This window comes from Anarrhichthys ocellatus, unplaced genomic scaffold, assembly GCF_004355925.1.
Source record: "Anarrhichthys ocellatus isolate YVR2014 unplaced genomic scaffold, GSC_Weel_1.0 scaffold2, whole genome shotgun sequence".
Classification (NCBI taxonomy): Eukaryota; Metazoa; Chordata; class Actinopteri; order Perciformes; family Anarhichadidae; genus Anarrhichthys; species Anarrhichthys ocellatus.
In genome coordinates this window covers 5,577,471-5,589,244 of record NW_022280032.1, presented here as the reverse complement: position 1 = coordinate 5,589,244, position 11,774 = coordinate 5,577,471, and the positions used below count along the sequence as shown (strand labels likewise).

Below are 11,774 nucleotides of genomic sequence, written 5' to 3'. Positions count from 1 at the left end.
TCATGAACTGCCACAGGAGCGGATTTGAGTGCTTTGCCAGGTGTTTTTGTCTGTTTGTCAGCATATTTTGTCGCCGCGATAGCGTCACAACCTCGCAACACGCAGTCACAAAACGTTACAGGTGTGTAGTTGGGAACAAAATGAAGGTCTGATTTGGCGTCACGGCTGGTGTGATGCCATCGCAAGGTGTTCTCGAGTACCATATTGTTTATGATCTTTGGCTTAACTTGAACTATTTAGAAACGGATTCAATTAAGTTTTAAGTTACATAAACGGTGAGGGGTAAACGTACGCGCGAGGTAGAAGTACACCCTTTTGGTTGAGGAGCACGTTGATGCTGCTCGTGTGTAAATTCAGGCCAATCAGTTGAGGACATTGATTATTGCACCTTTAACCGGAGGAGAAAGCATGAAACCCTGCATAGTGTTGAAACTCATTTTAGAATCACTAGTTTAAAATACTGGTTGTGCTGGTTTGGTTTACAATGGTTGTGTAGATTTTACACTGAAAGAGATCATAGCAATCATTTGTTCTTGTGGAGGATAATAAAGAAGGACAGTGTGTTACAGATGTGAAGCCCTCTGTACAGTTCAGCGGCGTAGTTCTGGTCTAGCAGGATGTCTGTTGACACACAAACAGGAGCAGAAAGAAACACACCATCATCTTAATTTCTAATTACACAAATGTCGCACAGTGTGTTTGAAGGTAAATGACCTTAGTGCATTGTTGTGCTTTGGTGTTCAAAGGTGAGCTTGTTGTCAGGGTCCTGTTTGTTACTGCTTGTGTTTTCCACTTGCTCAGCACGAATGAATTCTCCACCTGTTCTTCAGAATAATTTAAGGTGGAATGATGTACGCTATGTCTCAGTGTGGATCGATGAAAAAAAACTTCCACCCACATACAAGGCAAATCTAGCTTTGTTTTGTATGTTTTCCTCCCTGATTGTGTCCATGCTGTTATTTGTTTTCCTCCTGTCTCTCGCTGTCCTTTCTTTGTTTTTCTCTTCTTCGTCTGCTGCCTCTGTTTTTTCAAAGCTCTCTCTGTGTACTGTATTTCTCTCTTTATCTGTTTCTTTTTCTTTTTGTCTCTTACCAGTCTATCTGTATCATTTTGTCCGTCTGTCTTATTCTGCCCACATCTTTTTCTGTCTGTCTCTCTGTCTCCTGGGTTGTTGGATTCGTCTGATTATGCTTCTCTCCATATCTGACCTGATCCTATTTCTTTCTCTTTCTTGTTTCTCTTCATCTCTGTTTTTTCCGACTCTTCACCCACTCGATCCGTCTTTATTCTGCCACCGTCTCTCCGCTGCCTGTCTGTCTTTCAGGCTGTGGCGTCTTTCTTCATGTTTTTTTTTTTTTTTTTTTTTGCTGCTTGGCTCCGGTCCACAAAGTTATGGGAGGCTAAGTGTTTGTACAGCCAATGGCAAGATGAGCCTTATAAATGCGCTGAGCATATAGACGTGATGTATGACACCCTACGTGACTGCTTTGGTAAAGAAGCAACATCCTGCTGCAAAGGACACATGCCCTCAACTGACACACACCCACACACACACACACTGCATGTGTGTGTGTGTGTGTGTGTGTGGGTGTGTGTCAGTTGTAAAACAACAATGAAATCTCAATGCCAAGTCATTTGCTGCTGCATTAAAAGGAACCATTGCCGATGTGTGTGTGTGTGTGTGTGTGTGTGTGTGTGTGTGTGCTGGCCTTGCCACCACGTTAACGCTTTGTGTCCTGGATTTTTTTCCCCCTCCCTTCCTCTCTCTGCAGTTGCCATGGCAATGCACCAAGAGGCTCCATCATGTGTCTGAGCCTGTGACCGCAATTTTTTACAACAGCTCACAAGCACCGGCTTTGTGTGTTTATATTTTTTCCGTCTTAATTTAGCATTTGATCATGTTGTCGGTACCCTGAGGTGTCGCTGAACGGGGAGTGTTTATTGAGCTTGTTTGTCTAAATTAAAGTGTTTGGGATATCGAGTTTTCTTCAGGTGAAGATTCGGTTGAATCATGATAAGGAAATTGATTGAAATTTTTAAAAATTGATTAAAAATGTCAGCCTTTTCTCCCCAATGTGGATGAATGTCAGAGCTACATTCTCACATCCAGAGCATGATATTGCTTTACAGAAGTCCATATAATACAGCGTTGTGACAGGAGGGATCATCAGACAGAATAAAAATACAATTAAAATTAAAGTAACGTAATCTCCAATCACAAAAATGTGGACATCTTTGTTGGATGGCATTAGTACATCCACACTGTGGGTGCTGCAGGTGCAGCATATAGTGGTGTAGTTTAATGTCCAGCAGGGGTTCCCAAATTGTTCTGCTTGTGAACCTTTGAAACTGAATGTCTTCAGGTTGTTTATGTCGGAGATAAGATCAACTAAAGAGCAATATATATATATTTGATCTGTTTTTTTCATGTATAATTTTCAGAGGCTTTAAGAGGTAAAGTCATCCAGTGGTGTGCAAGTAAAAAAGCAAAGGACAGAGGAACATCTGACAAAGAAAGTATACTTTTGCATAGCGTGAAGAACTTTCCTGACCACTCATATTGAGCTTGCGACCCATTGGGGTGTCCCGTCCTTCAGGTTGGGAATCACCGCTCTAAAGTATCCATTAGCAGTAATGAACAATGGGCTAATTAGACAAAAATAGATTACATGCGTGACATTGTGTAGGAATATGAGGTAGTATTTAACACGCCAAATCTGAAAAGCGTCCTGATACAATATAGCACAGAGGCAGGTTTGGTGGGATCGACCCAAAACAGAAAAGGTTACAGGCACGTTCCCAAAACCTCCACAAATAGCCACGTGAGCCCCCTGGCTGATCAATCATTGTGCTGGACAAATGATAAAAAAAAAGTAGCCAGGCCTGGAGAAAGAGTCAGCCTGGGCTCTGCAGCCGATTTCATGTTGTCTCTCTCACGGGCTCAGTTCCATTTTTTACAAGGAAAAGGAAGTAGAACAAGGCTGTTAACCGAGAGGACTGACCGGGGAGACGAACCGTGTCTGATCAAGTCTTATCCATCAATTGCTCCATTCTTATATGTATTATTATGTCAATGTCATTCACCATGTCATGCATTTTAAGGGTACCTGCTACATACTGGTAATTCTACATTTTTCCAGGTTTGAAAAAGAAAATCAGTCTGATTTTGGATAGTATCCATTGTTTTGTGGTGATTCATGCCTAAGGTGTTGGGTGGGTGTTGATCGGTTCAACCTGGCTGTCTGTGACCTACAGACAAAACCAGCCCGTCGGCCAACATGCAGTTATGTTTTGGACTGTGCGATGATATTATCGTTTATGGTTACTCCAGTTGATTACATCATAATAACTATCTCTTATTGAGACATCTTGGCTTGTAATCCTTATCTCTAATGAAAACAATCAGAGCATTAGATCTTAAAATCTTGAAAAAAAAATTTAAGATAATTAAAAAATTGCTAAAAACCCAATATAACAATGCATGATTTATTTTTGCTTTTATCACCTGTTTTTGAATACTTCAGATAATGAATTGATATAAAGATGATCCTGTGGTTATATTATCACAGTATTAATGCTGTCTGCATCAATGATGCCCAGCCATGGTCATGGAGAAGACCTCTTGTGTTGTGCTCTATTGTCAGTCTCGAAGTTTACTTCAGGGAATGCAGGAATTACACATACACACACACACAAAAGTTTATATAAGCATGTTCTGCAAGTAGGCTCGGCCTTCCACTTGCAGACAATGCTTGAATAAATACCAGTTAGCCGGGTTTTATTGGTGTTTTGACTAGAACCTGTTTTATATTGTATATCGTTCACTTTTGATGATTTCACTGCATTGCAGTCAAATGAAGGTTCTTTGTCTTCTTGGATTTTTGTATATTTAATATGACTTTCTGTAGCGGCCACCTCCATTCTTTATTTCATTCAGCAACACTGACTATTGATGGTCATGCCACCTGTCGTTCTTTTTTTATTTATTCCAAACACAGACATACAAAACGTCACTTCCTGTGCCTTTTCTTCCTCTGCATGAAAGACCTGTCTGACACACTGTGTTCAGAGCAGCAAATGTAAAAGCTTCCCTGAACTCAGTACTGGATGAATCACCGTTGAACGATGCCAGTCGGCAACAAGTTATTATTCAGACATCAGTCATCTGCACTTAAAGCTCAGTCTATAGTTGCACTGGCTGTGAGTCACAGCAGGAAATACGAAAAAAAACAACAACGTTCAAGCTGGGAGGTGGGTTTCCAGTAAAAAGTGACCTGATGGGCTACCTAACTTTCATCCCACTGTTGTGTTTACAGGCCTGAGACCCAGCAGAAAGCCCCGGTGAGTGCCCCTCCTCCCCCGCCGCCCCCTCCGCCTCCCCCTGAGCCGGCAGGGCCCCCGGAGCCAGAGGAGGAGATCCTGGGCTCCGACGATGAGGAGCAGGAGGACCCCGCGGACTACTGCAAAGGTCAGAGTGACAAACGAGCAGACGGACAGAGCGACACCTACTCATCCGTCCCAGCTCACCATAACTGTCGTACAGAGCTCAACAATGTCTCACACGGTCTCCTCTCTCTGCTCATATCCATAATTCTTTTCCTCATTTCTCCCTTCACCCCGATGGGATTTGCAGCAGCGTCGTTGTAGCCATCAGTGTGTAGCGCTCGGTAGTTGTGACACCAGCGTTTGGCGGCTGTTTTGTTGTTGCCAGAAAGGAGTGGCAGTCTAGAGTCCTGCAGTGGTTTAGGATGCCAGAGGCTTGTTGGCTAAGAGGTTTATTGTTTTCACACAGCTCTGCACAGTTTCAAAATGCTACACCCATTCTGTCAACACAGAAAATGACACCTCACTTATCATTCGATATCTGCAGCCGTAGTGTTTTAAGTTTGAATTTGCTGTTATCATTCTAAATATACCATGGTGTCTTTTAATTATATGATATAGTACATCATGACATTTTGGATGAAAAAAGTAAGTACAACATTATTTATGTTGACTTCTTTTCACTGGCTCTTAACAAGTTAAAAAAGCCCCTCATGTGTTAGCTCTGATATTATTTCTTTATGGACATTTTAAGACATTTTTAAACCAAGTTGTAACCCTCTTAGGAGAACTATAGTATATTATATATTATATTAGGAGCTGCAGTAGTAGCAGTAGTAATAGTATTCGTTGTAGTGTTCTTTGTACATATTTTGGACTGCCTACCCTTCTTGTGTCTGTGCTTCTTCACTTAAAATTACTCAATTCACCAAGTTTGTGTTCAATAAAATACACCTACAACAAATGAAACCCTGGCAAGCTAGACTTCTCTCTGTGCCAGCTGGTAGTGTCATCGCGGCAACAACAAAGAGGATTCTGATGTCTCATTGAGGTAAACATATTCAGCTCCAGGTTGAAGCATTACAAACAATTACTGAATTATTATTTGTTCAAACACTTAATAAGCGCCCCTCCCCCCCCTTTTGTGACAGACATAAAATAAAATGTTCTTTCATTAACATCACAATCCTGGTCTCTTCTGAAAGGCAACTTTTTGGAGTTAATTATCATTAAGTCGGAATTACCGTAAGTTATATTGAACCAAATTTACTGATGCACATATACAGTTAAGATGTATGTTCCTTGTTTTACCTATACTGTTCTGTTTTGTATGCACTCCTGTTACAAAATATGCAACTGTGATATTGGTTTCTCAGAGTGGGTCACGGATGCCTAACAGATTAATAAAAGCTACACTGTGTGGCCTACACCTTATCTATATTCTGTATTCATGTTTCTACAATATTTACAAAAAGAGGCAGCGTGTAAAAGTCTACACATTTGGACAGTCTTCAGCTCACGGTTATGGTGTCAGCTGCCAGGCAATCGCAATCAGAGTAGTCAGCTAATTGACACAGGTGCAGTCAAGCAGACAGGTGTGTACAAAATTAGGTCAATTCTAACGAGGCGTCAATTTCAAGTCCATCATAAATAATCGATAAAATTGGATATTCACAAACATTCATACGTTGTTGATTTATTTTCTTTTTTTTAAAGTATTCGTTTCAGCATTTATGTTCTCAGCTAGTTTTTGTTTAAATGTTTATGCTATTCTTTCCCCCCACTTCTTCTTTTTCTTTTAATTAATCCACAACGCTTCTCCCCCGTCTCATCTTCTGCCTTGTTTGACGTCCCTCCCTCTCTGCTGCTGTCGCTCCACTTCTTACTCACAATGTCACAATGTCTCACAATGTCATTGCCTGGTTATCACCAACAGTCGCCTGTAACCTTCATCCTCGCTCTCTTTATCCCTCTCAGGAGGGTACCATCCGGTGAAGATCGGGGATTTGTTCAACGGGAGGTACCATGTGATCAGGAAGTTGGGGTGGGGCCATTTCTCCACCGTATGGCTATGCTGGGACATACAGTAAGACACACACACATACACACACACACACCACAAACATGTCATGACCCAGAAAAAGCCCTTAACACACCCCGTCACACACACATGCACACAGAGGCTCTTCTTGCAGTCCTTCACTTCACCTTGCTGTCTTTCTCACACACACATGCTCGTCACATAAACCACACACACCACGCATATACCTGTTGACCTTAGCTGGCACGTTACCAGGACGAGGGTTGCAACCAACTCCAATTTACGCTGGCACCAAAGCCATCCATTTGCACTATAATGTTGTTGCTGTACTCTCGTGGCAACCAGGGTGTCTGGATGACGGTATCACGAACCCAGTGTCACCTTTCACACACTCACACACACACACACACACACACTAATTTACTCATGTCACTGGTTTTAATTACTCTGTTGGTGGTCATAAACCAGTGAGGGGGAGTTGGGTTACTTAAAGCACACTTTACAGTCAGTCACAGTCCTTGACAAAAGGTCATATTCAGTATTTAAATATTAAGACTTGGGTTGTGTTCTTTCCTACCTCCTCACATGCAATCATTTACAACTTTACTGTTTTGGCTCAACCTCGCCCCTTCTCATAGCATCCCTGTCGTCCACAGGAGGCAGCTGTGACTGTACACTTCCTGCTCAGTACCAGTTATAGACCACGGTGAACATAGTGGAGCATTTAGCAGCTAAAGAGCCAGATATTTCCCCAGGAGTTGGTAGAGACCAAACACAGAGCTAAAAAAGAGTGACTATTATTAATAATAATAGTCACTCCAAATGAATGATCATTTTTCTCAGTCACTGACCGATTATTTGCAAACAAGTTTGTCATATTAACTTAAAATGTGATATGTCAGTGTTGTGTTCATCACTTGTTTCTGCTGCCCCCAAGTGGCCCAAAAACACACAAAACTCTTATTGCAGGTTTAATGCTTCTGGTAGATTTCTACTCATTTGCATAACTTATCATATGCTTTTAAAAGAATACAGTATTTATTGCTTTGTACTGAAAAATATTAGATTCTTGTAGTTAAGCTGAAAGATTTGCAGGAATATGTAATTAAAAAAATGATTGTAATATCAAACGATTTGTGTATATGGTCTTTTATATTTCTCTTGTAAATCTCTTTAGATATATCTATATATGTTATAATATACAGTACAGTAGGTAGTACTGAGACTGGCAGGCTGATGAAATATTGAATCTGCAAAGACTGGGTGGTGATGGGGAGGTGGAAGTTTGCACGTAATGGAAAGGGAGTCATATTTAAAAGAGACAGCAGCAAGATGATAGGCTAAAAATGGAGGTGTGATGCTGTGCTATTGGATGGGCAAGACCAGCTGATGAGAAGAGCTGATATCACGACTGACAGCCCCGAACTGTTACAGCAAGGAAGTTAAGAGTAAGCATGTGTGAGAGAGAGAGAGAGAGAGAGAATGACCGGATATATTAGAAATAAACTACAGGCCTAAACATGCACAAGACTAGTCTTCCTGACTGAACTTACGCTCGAGCTTCATTTGGTGAATAAAGCATTGAGTATTAATGTTGAAATGCCACATTTGCATTTCCAATGGCAGTGTGGGCAGTGTGAACGGTATGTGATATGCAAATGTGTAATAAAGGCACGGTGAGGGACATTTTATTACTATATCAGTCACAGATATTGATGCACACGTTAATCTGCATTACTGGCTTTAACGACCCATTAGTAAGACAATGACTGCATGTTTCTGTGTTTGTCATTACAGAGTGAAGAACTTTGTGGCGATGAAGGTGGTGAAGAGCGCCCAGCATTACACAGAGACGGCCCTGGATGAGATCAAGCTGCTGCGATGTGTGAGAATCTGATTAGTTTGAAGTGTTTGGGAATCTTATTCTTTTCATCGTTTTTGTTTTGTTCCATTGTTTGTTCCTTTTTGCGTTTAGTGTTTCCTACTTCTTCTTATCATCCTTTTCTTCTCTGTTTCTCCATCCTTTTTTCATCCTCCTAATATGCCTCCCTCTTTCCTCCCTCCTCACACCTTTCATCTCCCCACTGTGTTTCTCTGTGAACAAGAAACACTAAAGATACACTGGTCATTTATCTTGCATGGTGGGTGCAGAGGACAGTCATCTTAGAATCTATTTTTCAGCATCTGTATCTCCCACGTCCATCTCCCTTGTCCTCTTCCTTTCCTGCTCTCTTTTCCTCTACCTTTCCAATTCTCCTTCAGTCCTCCCATTCCCTCTTTCTTTCCTTTTTTCTTCTTGTCTTTCCTGTTTTGGTGTCATTCTTCTTTCATTTTTCTTTCTTTCTTTATCCTACTTCCTCTTCTGTTCCTTCCTCCTGTCATGTTCGCTTCATCTCTTTGTCTTCTTTTGCTCCAGGTGAGAGAGAGCGACCCCGGCGACCCCAACAAGGACATGGTGGTTCAGCTGATAGATGATTTCAAGATCTCTGGAGTCAACGGCATACGTATCCCGATCAGAGGAGTGTGTGTGTTAGTATGTGTGTGTGTGTGTGTGCTTGACAGAGACATGATAATGTGAGTCCTTGACTCTTCGTCCCAGATGTGTGTATGGTGTTTGAAGTGCTAGGTCACCACCTGCTGAAGTGGATTATTAAATCCAACTACCAAGGTCTGCCGCTGCCATGTGTCAAGAGCATTATCAAACAGGTAAGGACACACACACGCACACACATACACACACACACACACATACAAACTAGATCTATTTATAGAAAATATATCAGACAACGCTGACTCTATTTTCACAAAATTTGAATAAATCATGTATCTGACCACTGCGATTGACATTACATGGATTTTTTTGGGAGAGTGCATTACAGGTCAAACATTTATTAAAGGCGCATAATACGAGATTGGGAGCATTTTAATTGCTGAGAGGGAACCGGAGGATGTGTGCCACGCTTCCTCGGATGCCATTATCAGCTGTAATCGCCATATAAAAGCAGGGCAGAGAGGCGGCCGTGTGCAAGCCAGTTAGACGCGCTCACATGCATGAACATGCACTGAATACATTTGCGGGTGGCCTAGCTATTTTAACAAAAAATGGAAAATGATAAATACAATGGTGAAAGGGTTCAAATCTACACTTCACTTAGATCTAACCATTGCAGGTACAGTAATAGTCATCTTTGTCTTGTTGAATAATCGTGCAAATAGATATAATTAAAATAAATATTATATAATATATAACATGGAGTTCATGAATCTAACATTTAAAAACATGGTGGAGTTTTTTTTGCATTTATTGACAAATTGCCAACCCATGTTGTTTGGGTTCCGTTTGTGTTCGGAGATTTTCTCCAATCAGCAAACGCATGACGTCAGGCTTTTCACTGTGTTCATTGTGACAAGTGATTAGCTTTAACAATCTTTTTGATAGGACTTAGGCATGACGCACCTAAAACTCAGCTGTAGTCTTCTAATTCTGTGATGCAGAGGTACTTTAAACTTACAGTATTTCTATCTAGAATTCCTCGGGGGGAGGGTTGTGAAGAAAACTTGGTCACGGACTATAAAAGATTGACTTGATGAAGAAGTCTAATATATAAAGAGCAAAAGACTGACTCACACAGCAAAATTCACACTCAAAAAGGCCTAATAATGATTATACAGCGCATGCTATTGTGCACTTCACACTTCAGTACCACTGCCATCCAAAGACGCAGTGCTTTCAGGCATTTCCCCTTCAGCCACCTGATGAGCATGTGAAGTTGTTGAGCCGTTTCAGCCGCTGCCAGCCTCCCGCCTCTTGAAAGCCAGGCTGAAGATGAGTACAAAATTAAATGAGACTGTTCCCAGCTTCAATCTCAAAAGCCTCTGGACAGAAACAAATGAGAGAATCAGTGAAACAAAAACATCAACAGCCTCTCCTCTCCGCCCTCAGAGAATGACAAGCATTAGAAGAATGGTTCATTTGGCTCTGGGAAAGAGAGAAGGAATCAAAGGGAGGGAGATAGAGACGGACTGCATTTCTTTTAGACTGTATAAATGCCTCAACAAGAAGTGTGATTATGTTGTTCAGCAATAAAATCTGTGTTTATCTGAATGTGTTTGTAGGTGCTGCAGGGTCTGGACTACCTCCACACTAAATGTAAAATCATCCACACGGACATCAAGCCAGAGAACATCCTGATGTGTGTAGATGACGCCTTTGTTAGGCGTATGGCCATGGAGGCGACCGAATGGCAGAAAGCTGGAGCCCCCCCACCGTCTGGATCAGCAGGTAGACGCCGACACTATGTTTATTTTAAGGGGAATAGAGCAACATTTTGGGAAGTTTGATTTCTTGGTGAGAGTTGATGATGAGAAGAGGCTAGACAGGCTAGCTGTTTCCCCTTGTCTCCATTCTTTATGCTAAGTTAAGCTTCGTGTACAGACATGAGAGACGTCGATCTTCTTACCTAACTCTCTTCACGAAAGCCTGTAAAGATATTTCCCGAAAGTATTTCTTAGTGTTGCAATTTACATATGTTTTTCCCAAAACTTTGCCATCTCCACAGCACTGGGTCAGCACTAAAGAAAGGTCTGGCTCCATACATTATCATTATTGTATCGCTGGAAAAACATCTTGTTTGTATTTCTTTTAACCGATCACAATAGTCTCGGGCAGCGCTTAGAACAGGATGCAGCGACGGCGCGCTTGCAAAATAGATAACAGAAGGAGAGAAGAATGCTGTCTGGAATAGGAGGCTTAAATCCACAGTCTACATCAGGGAGTCAGTCTAGGTAAAGGGAGAAGCTGACAGTACATGTAGGAGGTTAATTGCTCATATTCCTGCTTTGAAATTGGTATCTATAGTCAATGCAAATATATCATGAATAATCAAAGATTTAATAAATCTTCTTTTGTTTGATGTGTTTAATGAATGAAAAAACGTCCATGTTTAATATCGAAGCGCTCAGTAAAGAAAAAGGATTCACGAGAGAAGCCTTTTGTGCCTTCCCAGATTCTTGCTTTTTCATCTCCCTTCACCAAGTTCCTCTACTGAAGAAATCAAGTTCTTAACAAAACAGTCTCGACAAACTCGACATGAACCCTGTCCTCCCGGTGAACCCCGACTTGAGCTGTCAATTGCTTGCATCAGCGGATGGAGTCTCTTTGAGCCTTAGGGTGACCAATTATACTGCTTACATTTCTACACAAATGAAGGGAGGCGCACAACCATCAACTGTCACAACAGAAGCGCTTTGTGGTGGTGTTGATTGAAGAGGCCAATTAAGTCATTAACATAAGTGCAGATGTGTTTTTTAGCAAAATGTCTCTTATTTCTGCTTGTGTCATTTGACATTTGTGATGTGTTTCAGAACAGATTGAAGGTATGGAGGATTATTGCACTTGCTGAGCTGCTAA

The 11,774-nt window shown here is 41.4% G+C and overlaps 1 protein-coding gene across 1 annotated transcript in view; it reads left to right on the top strand.

Annotated features, from left to right (window-relative positions):
* The window catches only part of srpk2 (SRSF protein kinase 2), a 60,823-nt gene that overhangs the window by 34,138 nt on the left and 14,911 nt on the right, over positions 1-11,774 (top strand). Inside the window, exons 3-8 of the mRNA XM_031857216.1 lie at positions 4,317-4,468; positions 6,301-6,409; positions 8,162-8,249; positions 8,781-8,868; positions 8,964-9,070; positions 10,481-10,646. Coding sequence (XP_031713076.1) covers positions 4,317-4,468; positions 6,301-6,409; positions 8,162-8,249; positions 8,781-8,868; positions 8,964-9,070; positions 10,481-10,646 — 710 coding nt within the window. The remainder of the gene's footprint in view (positions 1-4,316; positions 4,469-6,300; positions 6,410-8,161; positions 8,250-8,780; positions 8,869-8,963; positions 9,071-10,480; positions 10,647-11,774) is intronic.